This window comes from Parasteatoda tepidariorum, chromosome 2 (assembly GCF_982258835.1).
Source record: "Parasteatoda tepidariorum strain Cologne lab strain chromosome 2, Ptep-v5.0, whole genome shotgun sequence".
NCBI classification, from domain to species: domain Eukaryota; kingdom Metazoa; phylum Arthropoda; class Arachnida; order Araneae; family Theridiidae; genus Parasteatoda; species Parasteatoda tepidariorum.
In genome coordinates, this window is record NC_141756.1 from 26,209,961 (window position 1) to 26,228,035 (window position 18,075).

The 18,075-nt window shown below is 30.4% G+C and overlaps 2 protein-coding genes across 6 annotated transcripts in view; one reads left to right on the forward strand and one right to left on the reverse strand.

The window, feature by feature from the left end:
• The window catches only part of LOC139424769 (speckle-type POZ protein B), a 64,623-nt gene that overhangs the window by 26,959 nt on the left and 19,589 nt on the right, over window positions 1-18,075 (forward strand). The window lies entirely within an intron of this gene.
• The window catches only part of LOC139424954 (cytochrome P450 9e2), an 85,138-nt gene that overhangs the window by 14,459 nt on the left and 52,604 nt on the right, over window positions 1-18,075 (reverse strand). For all 5 annotated transcript variants that reach the window (XM_087157038.1, XM_087157037.1, XM_087157039.1 and 2 more), the window contains 4 exons: window positions 15,082-15,198; window positions 12,193-12,281; window positions 4,731-4,876; window positions 2,634-2,749 (listed from right to left, as the gene is read on the reverse strand). In XM_087157038.1, the coding sequence (XP_087013164.1) occupies window positions 2,634-2,749; window positions 4,731-4,876; window positions 12,193-12,281; window positions 15,082-15,198 (468 nt within the window). The remainder of the gene's footprint in view (window positions 1-2,633; window positions 2,750-4,730; window positions 4,877-12,192; window positions 12,282-15,081; window positions 15,199-18,075) is intronic.

Below are 18,075 nucleotides of genomic sequence, written 5' to 3' on the forward strand. Positions count from 1 at the left end.
AGTAAAAAATATGCTTTTGGGCAAAGCGGGTAGATACCCGTTTTGCCATTTTGTCTGATACATTTTTATACTAACTTTTCTGTATTCTTGTATAGATGGTAAATAAATACAAGAGAAAAACAGAACAGGCGTCTTGGTGTAAAACGGCCATGAAGAATGCAATGAAAAAATTTGAGACCACTTCGGTTTCTGCGGCTAAGAAGTATGGTATCCCACTTTCTACTCTACAAAAACATCTGAAAAAGGGCTGTTTCAGAAACAATCTTGGACGATATCGAAGAGTATTCAATGATGAGCAAGAAGCTGAGTTATTGGAATTTGTATTTCAAGTCGATGATCTTTTCTACGGCTTAAATAAAAATGCATTTTTGAAACTAGTCTATAAGTATGCAGAACGCAATAATATCGTTCATCATTTCAAGAACGGTAGTGCTGGAAATGATTGGTATTTGGGTTTTAAAAAACGACATCCTAATTTAGTTGTTAGGCAATCAGAACCAACATTAATTGCAAGAGCACGCGGTTTCAATCGGCCTCAAGTTTACAGATTTTATGATTTGTTGGAAAGAGAAATTGATGAGAATGACATTGATCCAGCAAGAATATATAATATGGATGAAACTGGCATTCATGCATCTAGTAATAAACCTCCGAAAATTTTGTCAAAATCAGGGAAAAAACAGCTGGGTGTAATTTCAAGAGCGGAAAGAGGAAAATTGACGACTGTTATCTGCTGCTGCAACACTGCAGGATCTTTTACACCTCCATTTCTTATTTATGGTAGAAAAAGAATGGTTGGTAGATTGTTAGATGGAGCACCCCCTGGTTCCCTTGCTACTTGCACTGACAACGGATGGATTAATGAACCGAAATTCCTAGATTGGCTTCATCACTTTGTCTCTATAATACCCGTCCAACTCCTGAGAAAAAAGTAATCTTAATATTTGATAACCATGAATCTCACAAATATATTGAGGCCCTTGAATATGCTAGAAAAAATATTGCAATTTTTGTATCGCTGCCTCCTCATACAACTCATCGCATGCAACCTCTGGACCGTTGCGTTTATGGACCGTTCAAAACTTACTTTGAACAAGAAGTTTCTACTTTTCAACGAAGCCATGTAGGTATAATAATTACTCAGTACGACGTAGCTTCACTTGTTGGAAAAGCATATTTAAAAGCAGCTAGTGCACAAAATGCTGTTCAAAGATTTAAATCCTCAGGAATATGGCCCACGAACCGACACATATTTAGTGATGCTGACTTTTTGCCACCTAGTCTGACAGACAGGGCGGAAGTTATTGAAAACAGCAACGATAGCGCATCGCAGATCCAATCTACTGATGCTGGTCGTCTTTCTAATAATTCTGATTGCTCTATTTCTACATCTGTATTTGAAAACGTGGATCACAATTACTTTCAAGCTTCAAGGATTTCGCTACGATCCACAAACGGAGAAACTTCGTATGATCCAGCTGTTGAAGATGATCCTTCATGTTCTACGGCAACTAGTGACAATTCATTTAAACCAGTAGAAGAGCCATTGACATCTCATGTGAAGCCTTTGGATATTAGACCGCTACCAAAACCTACTCCGAACAAAACTAGTCGTAAACGTAAAACTCAAAGAGCTGGCGTCTTAACAAGTTCACCATTTAAAAATATGCAAACAGAAAAGGAAGAAAAGAAGAAATGTCTTAGTAACAATGGTGCTGTAAAAAATTTTTTTAAAAATCTTACTTCGACAAGTAAACCAGGTAAAACTAAAAAACAAAGAGCTTCAAAGAAAAAAATTGTAAAAGAGTATTTTTGTCTTGTTTGTGGGGGGCCTTATGAGGACCCACCGCTAGAAGATTGGATTGATGTGGAGATTGTAAAGACTGGGCTCATGAAGCTTGCACAACTTATTCAGGAAGAGGGTCTTATTTTTGCGAACTATGTCAAGAATAACAAATCATAATTTGAGACTGATAAAATAAGTCTAAAATTGTTATTTAAATGTTATTTTTAGCGTTTATTATACGTGTGATTAAGGTCTCATTATTAATATTTAAGAAAATTTATATGCGCTTGTATTTGTAAAAACCATGGTGCTTACCCGCTTTGCCCGAACAGCTTACCCACTTTAGACCCACTTGTAGGGCAAAACTGGCTTTTTCAGTGTCTTTTATTCTGGATAATAAATAATCATAAAATTTAAAGCAACGCAATAATAATTTTTTATTTTAAAGTTCCAGATCTCCCTTAAGAAATAAAATCAAAAACGCTGTGATAAAAGCCCAAAAACTACAACTTCTGAGAGTTTATTGTTAACCTATCCGCTTTAGGCCACCCTCCCCTATTTATGAAAAGCAGTGTATTATAACTCGAGAGTGAGTTATGTTCATAGTTTGTTAACAACCCTCTAGAAATCTCCAGCATCTCTTAAATACTCAAAACTTTTCTAGTGCGTCCATAAAGTCCTCACCGCCCACTGGAGAGAGCGACAGCGCTCTCTTTGGGAACCTATGCTCTAGCTAAGTCTAAAAGTGGAAAACATTTTTATTGTAAGATTCTATTTGCACCAACTCGAAAGTGAGTTATAATAAAATACACAAATAAGCGAAAATTAAACAACAAAATGAGCCTACTTGTTTTGTCCTTTTCCTTTCAGCTATAATCTGCGCAGTCACTTCGCTGAAAAAGTTTGTGACGGCTGGGTTGGAAACTGACATCTTAAAGAAGTTCATTAATTTGGGTGCGAGCACTAAAATAAATAAAAACACTTTATCAAGCAATATCTCAACATTTTATCATACAACATATCAACATTCATATCAACACGTTACAGGGTAAGTCAAAACAAATCCCTCATTTCATAGAACCATTTATCATTCACGTTTTCTGTGGAAACAAAATGCGCTGAAAAAACAACGCCACTTCAATAAGTCGCTTATCTACCGCACTCTTACATTGGCCACCATGATAACCAATTCTCAACCGATGCGATTTTCATCCAATGAGGGTTCGTAAAAGATAGCGTGTATGTGTCTCCAGGTCCAACTGATTTGATAGTCCGTATCACAGCTGCTATCCAGAATAATCGATAGCAGCTAGATGCCATATAAGGGTCATGAGTTCGTACCTGGAAGCTCACAAAATAACCGCAGTAAGGTGCACGTTAAATTTGTCGCAGATGAAAACTCTATCGTTGGCTGTGGTGTGAATGTTTAGAGAAGGGGGTACCAGTTCAGGCGTTGTCCGCGTCCTCTGACCAGGGTCTTAATGATATGGTATTCTCGCCTGTTAAAAGATTGTGCCCTAAGAATGGGGCTAGGTGCTTGGCAATGGTTGTGTGGCGCGTATGCCGTATAAGAAAAGAAACGCGTATCGAGCATTTGACAGGAATACATTCAAAACTTAGCAATGCATGTTTGCAAAAGTATGCATTTTATGCGTAAAGCATTTATGAAACTGATACATTCATTTTAGACTTACTCTGTCCTAAACAGTGCGCAAAATAAAAAAACAACCCACCCTCAATAACTTTTGTTCTAATGATCGAATCTTCACGTTCTAGGACTCAATTTTAATGATTCGAAGACTCAATCTCAAATAATCAATTAATCAAATCAGACCATATTTTAAGTTGTGAAATGAGACACAAAAACGTACTTTTTCTGAATAAACATGCGTTTTTTCTCGCGACAGATTCAGATTTCCGAAACATAGGGGAAAGCCGTTTTCTGATAAATATGAGCCCAATAGTTTAGCCAAGAAAGCGGTCCAAAGTTTGGATCCCTTAATATTAATTTTACTAATAATGTGTATTTTGCCATATCTCGATAACTTTTTAAGCGAATTGAAAAGTTATTGTACACAATTATAAAATTCATTTAACCAAAGATAATTCCATGCAAAAAATAACTTTAAATAAATATTTATCATATTTAATAATAGACGAAAAAATTTGTAGTATAAAGTATACAGTTTTTTACATTATTTCAATACGGTATTTTAAGTAACAAAATTTTACGTGACAAATTGCAAACTTTTCGTGAAATCGGTCGAATAATTCCTGAGAAATTTAATTTCGAAGAAGCGGTACTTTAAATATTCAATTTCTCAAATGTATGCAAATTCCATTTGGCTGACTTTGTTCATATTTTGCATTTTGCAATGCAACATTAAATTGTTTAAAATGATGTGAAAAATTGTATACCTTACAATTCTAAATTTTTTCAACTAATATTAAATAAAATATAAAAAATAACAAACATTTACTAAAATTTCTTTTTTGCGTGGAATTATCCTTGGATAATAGAATTTTATAATTGTGTGCAAATATTTTTCATTTCCCTTAAAAAGTTATCGAGATTTGGCAAAAAACGCAAAAAGTAAAATTAACATTAAGGGGACCAACTATGGACAGCACTCCTGGCCAAACTATTCTAACTTCTAACTATATTTACCATATTGTGGCTGCCCCCTTTGTTTCGGGGGTCAGGAATCCGAATCCGGCAAGAAGAAAAAAAATATGTTTATCAGAGAAAGTAAGTTTTTATGTCTGATTTCGTAACTTAAAATATCTTCTGCACTAATTGATAACCATATTTGAGGTTACCCCCTTGAGCCTTTAACATTAAGTCTGAAGATCCGATCATTAGATCAAAAGTTATTGAGGGTGGTCTGTTTTTTATTTTGCGCACTGTACATTTCGTTAAAAATTATTGTAAATGAATACTTACGAAAAAGTAGCAATCTCCAATTGATCTTAGTACTAAAAGCTTCTCTAGCATATCGAACAAATGAATTTTCTGGATCGTTGTGAGAATCTATTTTGGTCGAAAAGGCAGAACTAGCAATCACGTCCATAGTGAACGCTCCAAAAAACCTATCAAATATCACGTCAACGTATAAAAATGAACTGATTTAAAACTTAAACTGAATTAAATGAAAGATAACTAATTAAAAAAAAATTTTTCAAAGGAATGATATAAAATAGATATAAAAATAAAATATAAAGAGAGAAATCTATTATCAAGAACAATTGTTCTCAAATTGTTGTTCCGTGAAACATCAGGGTTCCGTGGAAGGGTCACAGGAGTTTTTGAAATTTGAAATTTTTGAAATTTTTTTAACCTTTTTTATTGACCGTGTATTTAAACTTATATCTAATTAATAATCCATTATTCATTTAATATTTCCGTTATTTTTATGAAATCATTAGCCAGTAAATTAGCAAAATACCAAAAGTAGTCGCTAATTTATGCGTATATATATATATATATATATACAAGTTCAAAATGAAGATAAAACAAAGGAAAATTACAGACAAATGAAAAAAAAAAGGGGGGGAAATAATAATGCAAAAAAATAACAAGCAACTGGAGAAAAAAAAAGGATAATAATTTTTTAAAAAATCCGGAAAATAAAAGATATAATCTTTTCATCAGCCCACACGATTATATCCGCAAAAAAGAGTGCTTTCTGATATTGTATCAATAAAGCCAAAGCAAAATATATTAATACAATAGTATGAGGAGCACTCAAAAATTGCAAGAAATAAAATAGAACACAATAAGTAAAAATAACACATAAAAACAGAAAATAAAATAAAAGAAAAAAACGGAATACAACAAAATCTGAAAAGCGAGAAACATGAATTGCCTATTTTGCACATAATTTGAGCCACGGATTTACCCGAAATGGATTAGCACATGGAAAAATTATATAAATTAACAAAGAAAAAATTTCTAGTAGATAATTTTAACATGGATTTGCCCGAAATGGATTTGCACATGGAAAAATTGCATAAATTAATAAAGAAATTTTTAGTAAATAATTTTACCCACGGATTTGCCCGAAATGGATTTGCACATGGAAAAATTTTATAAATTAATAAAGAAATTTTCAGTAAAACATTTTAGCCACGGATTGGCCCGAAATGGATTTGCACATGGAAAAATTATATAGATTAACAAAGGAATTTTTTCAGTAAAGGAATTTTTTAGTAAATAATTTTGACCACGGATTTTCCCGAAATAGATTTGCACATGGAAAAATTATACAAATAAACATTGACATTTTTTAGTAAACAATTTTGGCAACGGATTTACCCGAAATGAATTTGCACCTGGGAAAATTATATAAATTAACTAAGAAAATGTTTAGTAAATATATCCACAAAAATATACGATTAATTCAATGATTTTAGATAGAATTTTATTACTTTAGTTGGGAATCCATTGTTTTTTTTTATCAAATTTTAAAAGAGTTTATCGATTTTTTTTTAGAAAAATAAATATTGCTACATATTCTTTTAATTCTATTCATTTCATTAAAAGTGGTATTTAAATAGATGTTCCTAGAAACATTAGAATTCCAAGTAATTAGTTTATTTATATTAAAATTAAAATCATTTCTTTTATCGTATAAATCAACAAAGCAGATATTTTCATCTTTTATAGTAAATATATCCACAAAAGTATACGATTAATTCAATGATTTTAGATAGAATTTTATTACTTTAGTTGGGAATCCATTGTTTTTTATCAAATTTTGAAAGAGTTTATCAATTTGTTTTTTGGAAAAATATGAAATATGAAATATAATGCATTTATTGAAAATTTTATTACTATTTCGCATAGAATAAAAATAACCAAATTCAACTGTGAAGAATTAGGTTTAGGATCTCTCAATTTGTTTCTTCCCTTCATCAGCAGCTTCCTTGATCAATATTTTCCAACAGTTTTGATGATCATTCGAATAAATATTTCTCAAGTTGTTTCTTCGTTTCATCAGCAGTTTTAATGATCAATATTGCACATTATTTTAGAAATGTTGTATCTTTTATAAATAGGTTCATAGGCAATTTTGACGTAAATAAAACTAAGCAAAAAATTTATTGTGAAAATAGGCAATTTTGACGTTGTTTTTCTGAGTATGATCTGAGGTCCTTTTTTTTTAATTTTTAAAATTTGACATTTGAAATATAAATTTTAAATCCAAAATTTTTTCACATAATTAAATTTAAAAATCATTTCAAAAACCTCCTATGTTAAAATGTCCACTGAAATAAGGAAAAGATAAGTTCTTTTTTAAGGTATCCAACTGGTAAGGTATCATTCAAAATCTATATTTAAATTTTAGTTGATTAGCTTACCTAAACCCCAGTGCCGTTCCTGGCAGGTATGCAGCGAATGCCCCGCACGCAGGCGCCCAATTTAAGGGGCGCCAAGTCCAACTATTCGAAAAAAATCAAATTATAGCAAATTATTAAAAATCAAATTATAGCAAAGTTGTAAACTTTGCCGATTTCTGTTGCGTCTTGCGAAAGGAGTTTTTCAAAGCTAAAACTTGTAAAACCTTATTTGAGAACTTCGATGTGCCAGGAAAGGCTTTCAGATTTAGCTGTTATTTCAATCGAAAATAAAATATGTGAAGTCATCGATCACAATGAAATGAGCCATGAGCTTGCATCTGCAAAAGCAAGACGTGTTATGTTCTAAAACTACCTTGTTATTTGATAGTTAGGTACTTAGGTATTAGACAGATCTTGCACATTTTCAAGTTAACGGATTTGTTTGCGTTGAGCGCCGTTTGAGAGTTTTAACTCAATTCACTCAGTTGAGTGAATTGAGTTATATTAGATTTTTTGTTAATTTCCGAATGGACGTGTTTTATTTATGACCTATATTTTCTACGTTAATAGTCTATTTTATTTGATGTCGAAAATAAATTTTTTGTCATATTTTTTCGTTGTTTTATTTTATTACGCCCATTTTCATAATCAAACACTTACACTAAAGTGACTTTAGTCTATAAGGAAACTATTCAGTTTAAACCTCAAACTAAAAATGATTATGAAAATTGGCCTTATCATCAAAATTTAAGCATAGTATATAGGGGCGCACAAAATTATTCTTGCACGCAGGCCTCCGCCACCCCAGGAACGGCACTGCTAAACCCTTTAAAATTTTATTCCCGATTTTTAGAAATGAAGCTTCAGTTGTGTTTTCGTATGTTGACAAACAAAACCGAAGCAAAACTAACGAAAACGAAACTAAAATGTTTTTTGTTTTGTGCTGAGTGTTGGAACCCTTATTAATTTGAATAAATTATATTTCTAACACAAATAAAAATTTTAATTTTCGAATTATTTTCTTGCATTTTAAATGCATTTTCTGAAGAACGTAGGTTTTGTGAACATTTCTTTACGCAAACACACAATACAAAAATGTTTATTATAGAATTCTTTGAAATTTTGAATGTAAATTTTGCATTAGAAATTTTTTGAACTAAAGGCTAAGCTCAAAGTTTGAATTTGTTATTTTTAGCAAGCTTTAAGTAATATTTAGAATTTTTCGTCGAAATTTAGGTAAATTTTTTTAAAAAAAATCAATGAAATAGAACTAAATACATTGTTTAGAAATTTAATATTAAACAATGCAGTTAGTTCTATTCCATTGTCTTTTTAAAAAAAATAATAAGATTTTTAGTTCTCACAGGTAATCACATTGTTGATCTAGAAAAAATATGCTTGGAAATTTATGCATTACGATTTTATTGTAGATCTGTTAGCGTGACATAAAAATGGTAGTTTTTAAGCTCAAATTTGCCTTATTTTGAAAAATATTTAATAAATGTTCTAACTTAATGCTAAATTTATAATTTTAGAGCCCCTGCTTTCCAAACATAAAATTTAATTTTTAATTTAGCGATTTTGAAAAAAATAATGTCACAACTAGTCGGATACCTTAATAATTTGAAAGTTTCTCAGAAAAATTCCATTAAAAATTCCATCCAAAGAACGTTTATCTGATAATTTATGTAAAAGCTGATAATTTATGCACAAAAAGCTAATAGTAAAACATATACCATAACATGACGAATAATAAATTTGATATGAGGTAAAACATCAAATTTGCATTGAGATCCTGTGGACACAATGCCTAAAAAATAGTTCAAAACTCTCCGAATATCCGTTCTTCGTACGCGGTACAAAAAAAAAAAATTAAAAAAAAAAAAAAAAAAAAAAACGTTAGGAATTGATAATTAGCAGCATAACGGAACTATGCACAAAACTGGAGGCCATATACTTACACATTGGAACGAATTAAAATAAGTACAATTTCTTTTTAATAAATAGAGAGATATCGAAGTTTTGCGTATCGTCCTGCTCGGAAGTTTCGAAGTAATTACGCATGTTTTAAGATTTTGTCTTTTTAACCTTCGTATCTTTATGCTTTGTGGGCATGGTCAACATTATACAGCAGCGTGCACGCTGTTTATTACTGTTCAATAAAATTATTGTCTTTAAAAGCTTTAATGCCATTATTTTTTAATGTACAAATGAATAAAAATCATCACATTCTGTCGAATTTTACTGAAAAAATGTTCCTTTTCAATAAATTATTTGCATAATACAAAAGCTGTTTTTTAAATTACTTCTACTTCTAAAAACTAACGTCCCATTTTCTGACAATACAACGTGGCAATTTAAATACCGTGTTGGCCGAAATGTTAGACGGGCATTTTCTCGTTGTTTTTATGCTCATTATTAAAAATAAATGAAATTAGAACGATGTTGAATAATTCTCCCAAGTAATTGGACAAACTTGATCTGAGGACGAATCTCTCATAAAATCTTTCATCTTAAGAAATAATTATTCAGTCTGTAACATGCAAACATTAAATTCGTTTTAAAATACTGTTCAGTCAGTGATTTCTTTCTACTCACTATGTCAGCCGTTTTAACATATTTAGCAAAATATCTTTTTTTCCCTCCCACCTAGGTTTGAACATGCATAGGCGAATTCAGGTGCACATGCGCAATACATCGTGCGAGATTACACGAGAAACTGCGAAATCTCTCTATTATTTGTTCCCTACCCAGTGAAAGTTTTACCTAATTAGATATTTAAGCAAAAAATTTTATAAGAGCGACTCATTAAAACTCAGTATTATTTGAGTTTTCTAGCAACTTTCTCGCTAAGCTTACACGTTAGTAAAGAACTCATTTTTAAAATTAAAAAAAAAACTAACGTTTATTTTTTTAAAAATGTTTATAGAAACACGTTTTAAAAGCTTAACTATAAAGAAAAAAAAATCACGTAGTTTCATTCAGTTTTCAAATTATACACCTTATTCTCGACCATATTTCATGTTTTTCCCGGTAGGAGGCAGTATTTGTAGTGGTTGTTTCAACTTCTGGTAGAAGATTCAGGTAGAAAAAATTTTGTTTCTTAACAAAATATTTTGTTTTTGTTTAATTTATAAACTAAATTGCGTACATTCGATTCCTAAAGAATCAGTTAATTACATATCACTGTAGGATAATTCATATCTTCATCTAGGATAGTTCATTTTTTTATACATCTTCATGTAACATTTTAAAATACGAAGAACTCATTCTTACTCCAAAACACGATACAAAAATAAAAATCAGAACAACTGAGAATCCCAAGAATAAACAAGCAGAGCCAGAACGTATAAAAAAAAAGAAATAGTCACGTCAATTCTATGACGTCAGGGGAGAACAGCTAGACCTCTGGTAGGGTTTTCTAACGAATGTGAATTAATTTAATGGCGTTATCCTTGATATGGCATATAAGGAAAGAAGATGCATCAAGGAAGATGCAACTTCGTGTTTAATTAAACATAGCTCTAAGTTTATAAGTGCCAGTGTTAGTTATCTTCTAAAGTATTGAAAAGATGAAAAAAAAAACACTTTTAAAGTTAAATTTGAACGGCTTATTCCAAACCTATTAAAAAAATAACTTTTAAAACGTTCTTTCTTAATGAATTCCTTGAAGTTTCTAAGCCATTTTTAAATTCTGGCTAAAATTTCTTCTTGCGTCGGCTGACCGAATTTTTAGGACGCTAGCACAAACAATTCAGGAATAACAGCAAGAGACAACCCTCCACCCCCCCCCTCATTTAATTATTATTTATAACAATAAAATGCAGCGTTAGTCTGTTCGTGTGTCTCTCTTGTAATTCAAGAAATGTTATCATTTCTCGTGTAATATGAAACCCAAATATTAATTTTTTTATTTAAATAATTTGCTTCTAAAACGCATTTTTATGAAAATAATTTAAGATCAACAGTATTTGAAATTAAAAAATTATGTACTGAAAATATAAACTAATGGAGAAATAGTACTAAATAATTTAGGAGAAAAGTAAAAAAAAATGATTAAACTATTTTTGAGATCAATGATGATTAATTAATTTTGATAATAGATACTATAGCTGAAATAAAACATAAACTATGTACTAAATAGCAAAAATTATTAGATAAATGGTTGTAATTCGTTTAGGAAAAAATTAAAAAACAGCCATAGTACTATTATTGAAGCCAATGATCCTTAATTAATTTTGGTCATAGGTACTAATCAAAATAAAATTATAAACTATGAAGTAAAGCAAAATTAATAAGAAAATGAATTAAATCCGTTTAGGTAAAACACAATAAAATATCATACAATCAATGATGCTTAGTTAATTTTGGCAATGATTTCTAATTGAAATTAAAAAAAAGTTTTGTACTAAAAAGTAAAATTAATAGAGAAATAGTACTAATCCGTTCAGCGAAATCAACATATTATCATTAAAACCAATGCAACTTAATTAATTTTGATAATAGGCACTTGATATTGTGGTTACTAGTGCAGTTTTCATTATTACCAAATATACTAATGTAGAAAGAATTAGTATATTTGGTACCTATTAAAACTGCATTAATAACTGTGTAGTTTTACTATAGTTAATTAAAAACTACACAGTTATTAATGCAGTTTTAATTAGTTCTCTAACAAGAAGTACTTTTAAGGCCTTCGAAAAGCATGAGTATCATAGAGAAAATGCCTTAATTGTTGTGAATTTAGACCATCATAAGTTGGCCTTCAGCAATGACATCATTCCAAAAGATACTGAATAGAGTTAATCGTTATTTTAATGAAATGAACTACTGAAAATGTGTTTTTCTTAATCTAATAACGTAAAGCTATAGAAAAGAACAAACATTAATAATGAATAAATAAAATTAGAATTATTTTTAATTTTATTAATTGCGTCTTTATGGTATATGTGTCTCAGTTTTGTGCTTGATTTCGTAGTGTTATTCATTATTGATTGACTGATAGTTTAATTTTTTTCGACCCGTACGGAGAAAGGATTTTCAGCTAGTTAATGGAATAAACTAACCTCTTGGCATCGATGGGTTCCTTTTTCATTTCAGACATTTTGAAATTTTGAACTAATGTCTTGGCACAATCTTTGAAAATACTCATGAGCTATAAATGCAATAGAAACACATATTAATCAAGAAATATTTCAATGAAATTTTTATATAACTAAATAATTCACTTTTATTTTTATTTTTTTTCATACTTACGCAATTGAGAAAAATGGTTTTTAAAAGCGAAAAACAGTAAGACTGATTTGAGACAAATAAAAAAATTTCGTATTTCACAGTCATAAAATGAAGTTTCATGTCGGAAATAGTTTAATTAATACTTATTGAAACGGACTCAAATTATATCATTTGATTTTCGTTGAAAATTATTATTTCAAAAAATGTCTTTGTTACAATTTGATTTCTCAGAAACAACTCGCCCGATTTCACTGAAATTTTGTATTTTGTAAGTAAGCGTAGACTGCGGAAAAAAATTACATTTTTAAAAAGATGTAAAAATTTGTATACCTTATAATTCGAAGATTTTTTACTATTATTAAATAAAGTCATAAAAATTATTAAAAGCTATTTTTTGCATGATATTATAATTGGTTAAAAAAGTTTTATAATTGTGAGCAAACATTTTTCACTTCGCTTAAAAAGTTCCCGAGATATGGAGAAATACACAAAAAGTAAAATAAACATTAAAGAGTCCAAACTTCAGCCCGCTCTCCTGAAAAAAGTATTGGAATCATATTTCCCAGATTGCAGCTACATTTTGAGGGTCAGGAATCTAAATCCTTCGATAAAAAGGTATGTTCATTCAGAGAAGTAAGTTTTTGTGTCGGATTTCGTAACAAAAATATCGTTTGTACTAATCAGTTAGCATAATTGAGGTTACCCCCCTAGCTCTAGAACTATTAAGATTGAGTCCGAGAACGTAAAGTGTAATCCCTTTATTTATTTGTTTATTTATTTATTTATTTGCGCACTGTACTACAATTTTTTGAGGCCGATATTTATGAGAATGTATATTTTACCTGACCAATATTTATTTCAATTTTTCTGAAACTACTTTCAAATTATGCATTCAATTCCAAGCTCTCTTCCTACGCGCGTGGCTTGTTTCCTTTTATCAGACAGTGAAATAAATACATATACAGTATTCTCTCGACAAAGTTGAAGGGAATCTAAAAAAATTTCAAAATATCAAGAGTATACTGAAACGTTTCGAGTATGTTGCATTTTGTAATATATATTTTTATTTTAGAATGGTGTATTCATTCATTTTCTTCAAATAATATTAAAAAGTTTTTTGTTGTTGTTGTTGTTGTAGTTTGCGGGCACTACGAATTTATATATTATATATAATTTATATACTATATATCTATATATATATATTTCTCTTACACGGCGACAAAAAAAAGCCTCATTACAACTCCCCGAATGGCAACGATAGAAAATCGAGCAATGATTGCCGCTATAAATGTTACATCCCAAATCTAGCTGAGGTGGCTCAACATATAGCGCTTTTAAAAACGGAGACTGAAATAATCAGTGAGGCAATCTCATGCTATTAAGCTAAGCAGAAGTGAGTAGTTTTTGTCGATAGATCTCGATTTTAGTATTTTGTCGAAAGCGCTTTTTTTTCGCGAATTTATATATTACGAATTTATTTTACGATTTTTGATTTATATCACGAATTTATTTGTTTTACTATTGTTATTAGTTATTCATTGAAAAATGAGTCTCAGTCGTGCCGTTACGCTTTTGAAGTATAATCAAAAGAAGCGTGCTCGAAGATTGGAAGAGAGCATTGATGACAGCTATGCCAAAATGTTAACCTTTTAAAAGAGATATCAGTTTTAGAAATTTTATCTTATATTATAGTTCATTTCTAATAGGTTTAACGAATTACGTGTCATTTATTTTAATTCAAATTTATTTTCATGACTTAGCATTTACTAAAGAGATGTAATTTTTTAAAAAAAAAAAATTTTTAATATGGATTTGAATGATTGTTTCGAATTCTTAAAATTTTGTGCATTTGCAATGTACCTAGGTTAGTAGCGAGCGAAGCGAGCTTGGTTTGCGAAGCAAACCATATAAGACTGCGTAGCAATTTTCGGGGACTGGTGAGCGTTAGCGCGCAGCCCACTAGTTACTATTCAATATATTAGGTTAAAATGCCAGGAGGGTTGTGAGTTCTATCCTGGCAGCCGACTAAATAACTGGTTTACATAAGTAGCAAGGTGCACGTTAAATCTGACTTGGCTTATTGGGGTGGTCTTGAATTTTTGAGAAAGGGGTTGTTCGGGTCGGTAAAAGCTCGCCAAAACTGATCCTTTAATCAAACATTATCAACCCATTTTTTGATAATTTTCTAAACTTATATTAACATATGAGTTTTCAATTGTTTTACTCTTTTCCTATGATTGATTAAGATTTTGTTATACAAACATTAACAAATTATCAGTGACTTGGTTATTAATAATCGTTTCCGACTAATTAAAATCAGAGATTGCGAGAGTTACAAGGGTGTGTGTGCCAATATCCTGTTTACCCAAGCCTGTTGAAGATTGAGTACCATTGTCCGGTATTCTCTACATTTATGTTTATTCCTAATATCCTCGAATTAACTATTGTTATACAAATGGCCAAATAGGTTCATTAAGCTAAATGCTAGTTTCACAAGAAAAAAACTTGATTGATTGAATAAAGACATCGTTATTTTGCTTTGATTGTAAACTTGGTTACATTTTTTTAAAGAATGTGCAGATAGAAGACCTCACCACCTTATCCGGTACAAAGCAACACCACACAAACTTGGACAATTTTCCGACTGAACTTAAACATTTAGGAACACTTAGACATTAAGATATTCCGGAAAAAATATGTGGCTGACAGTTATCACTTACCCTTTTAAGTTTTCCAGTTGTGAATGTTGGAGTAATGATGGTCCTTACTCTCTTCCAATCTTCACCCTCTAGAATTGGAAGCATATTGTCTCCGATTTTGTCACCAATTATGAAGGACTGAAACATACATCATAATGAATAGTTTAAGGTATTAAGGGGCTTGGGTACAAATAAATGCAGAACCCGTGCTAAGCATTCGCCATCTCGCTAAATGTGATAAAATCGTAAGTTTGTAAAAAAATTATGTTTTGGCGCAGGATTTTTCCACCGAAAAGGAAAATATATATATATATATAAAATTGCTAAGATTCGCATTTGGTGAAAACTTTGAAAATTGGCGAATACTTTTAATATTTGGCTATTTTACTGGCTAATAATGATAATTCTTAGCGCGGCCCCTATAAATGGAAAGCTAAGATGCTCGAATGATAGGGATTCCTTAACTTTATAAATCTCATCTGGTGTAATTTAACTTTTGCTTCCTGTTAATATTACGAATAAACTGTACAGCATATTTTTAATTTTCCATAATAATTATTAACATGAAAAATAATAGATATAAATCGTACAATCAATAGAAATAAAAGAGGTTTTTCGTCGTCGTTCCCTCTCCTATTATTATCATTCCAAACTGTAAAAAATGTACTGGTAAAAAAACTGCCAGCACATTATAAAACCGCTAATTTAACAGAAAAATACAGTTATTTAAAAATGATCGCCGGTTTTTTTAAAAAGATGCGCACTATTATTTTAATAAACAAACTCTGTTACTTTTTTAATAGAAACTACTCTATTACTTAAAAAAAACTACAAAATAACTACGCCAGCATTATAACATCGATGCGAACCGAGAACAGAATGCGCCGGGATTCGAATCTGGATCATCTAATTGAGAGGCAAGAGCTCTGTCCTGGAGTGACCGTAGCTCCAGTGTTTTGTTATTAGTTAAAATCTTAAACTATCTTTAAAAATGTCTGGCCATTTAACTTATTGAAAAGTTATTTCTAAAGACATATCGCTGGTTTAAAACTAAAACGACACATTTGCAAACGTATTATGCCTGCAGATGCGTCGTTTTAGTTTTGAACCAGTGATATAATGATAAGATAGACGGGTTTCTTAACCTGTGGTTCATGGACCCCTAAGGGGTTGTAAGATTTCAATTCCGTAAGATTATTAACTCTTCATTTTAATAAACAGAGACAGAAATAATTTATAACACTTATGGAATTAAGCGCGCCTATCTTGGCGAGTGGGGGCCATTTTTGGGAGAGGAGATGTGGAGTTGGTTCGAAGAAGTTGAAATGAGAACACGGACTTTTGAACGTTCTCTCGCTCGAGATTTTTATATATTATTTCATGTGTTGAATATGTGAATATGTTGAATATGTTTTATATATTATTTCATGTGTGTATTTGTTTGTGTTGTGGAAACGAAGAGTTTGAATAAATAATAGTTTCCAACCTGGACTATTTATTTGTGCCACACATTACAGGGTCCATGAGTCATATTTTGGGGGTCCGCCGACTACTCCTAATTTTTAAAATGTTTGGAAGCCTACCCATTGCTTGTAAAGCGAGCTATGGCATCTAATTCCATTTGCTACAGTGAATCTTTGCGAAGCGGGATTTTCCAAACTTGTGACAATAAAATCAAAATATCGAAATCGATTGAATGTTGAACATGATATGCGCGTTGCTTTGTCGAATACCATCCCCCAATCCAATTAATTAAGGAAAAGCAGCAGCAACCTTCACATTAAAAATTTCAATTTTAAAAATTTTGAATACTATTAAGATAATAAAATTAAATATTTTCTAATAATTTATGTTTTTTGCAATAATTTTTTTCACAGGGGGTGGTCCGTGACCTCTTAAAATTTTTTAAAAGGGGTCCATTATACCAAAAAGGTTAAGAAACACTGAGCTAGAGTATCAATTTGAGTAAGAAATTGAATCGCAATTTTATTTAAACAATGTTCAAAGCCATAAAAAAATTTCTGAAAAGTAAGAGCATGCATAGAAAATAATCGTTAACCAGTTTAAAACACGATTAAGTTACGGTAAATGAAACTGCATGGCAAAAAACAGAACTTGAATTTACCGTTTGAATCCGTCTATGATTAAAGTGAATAACGCAGAAAAACTATTTTTTGGAAAACTGCTTTGTACGTCTAATACACGGAAAAAAAACTGCAAACTTTTTGAAATAACGTGCGGTAACTATTAAAATTAGAAAAAAACCTGTGTTTATCTTTTATTCTAATTAACGATGTCTAATCATATGTTAGCCATTATATGAAAACTAAATAAATACAATCCGAGATCATGTAAGCGAAGTTAATCCTCACTGTTCAATTCCTAGAAGTTTAATTAAATGTTTTGAATCAAATTCTATTTAAATACTGAAATAATGATGCGCTACATTTAAAATGAGAATAAAAATATTGATTAGTAAAATGGAAAAAATACTTTGTTTCAAATGAAGTTCATAACAAAAACTGCTTGAGCATTAATTAACAAATAAACATAGTCTATCAAATTTTCCTTAGAAATTTATGCTTAAAACATATGTAGAACAATAATTTCGAATTCAAAATATGTTGAAAGCTCCGTGTAAAATGTGAATACAAAATTTGCGAAACAAAAATAAATTAAAACCGTATTGAATAACTTTTGACGGGCATATAATTTTTTATTAGAAATTCTATGATAAAAAAAACACATCATTGTATTTTATTTACTTTGTCCCAAACACTTCTCTAACTACGGTTTTAAACTAGTAAGATTATTCATTAAAACTACTGCAAACAAATTTCATACCTTCAAAAAAAATCATTAAATTGTTTTAAATTAACAATAAAGGTGATAATCACAAAATCATATTTTGAAATTAAATATAAACCATTTAAAAATTTTAATTATTTTATAAATAAAAAATCTCTGTGCTTGAGCTTTAAAAAAAATAAATAAAATTATAATAAATTTAGGCTG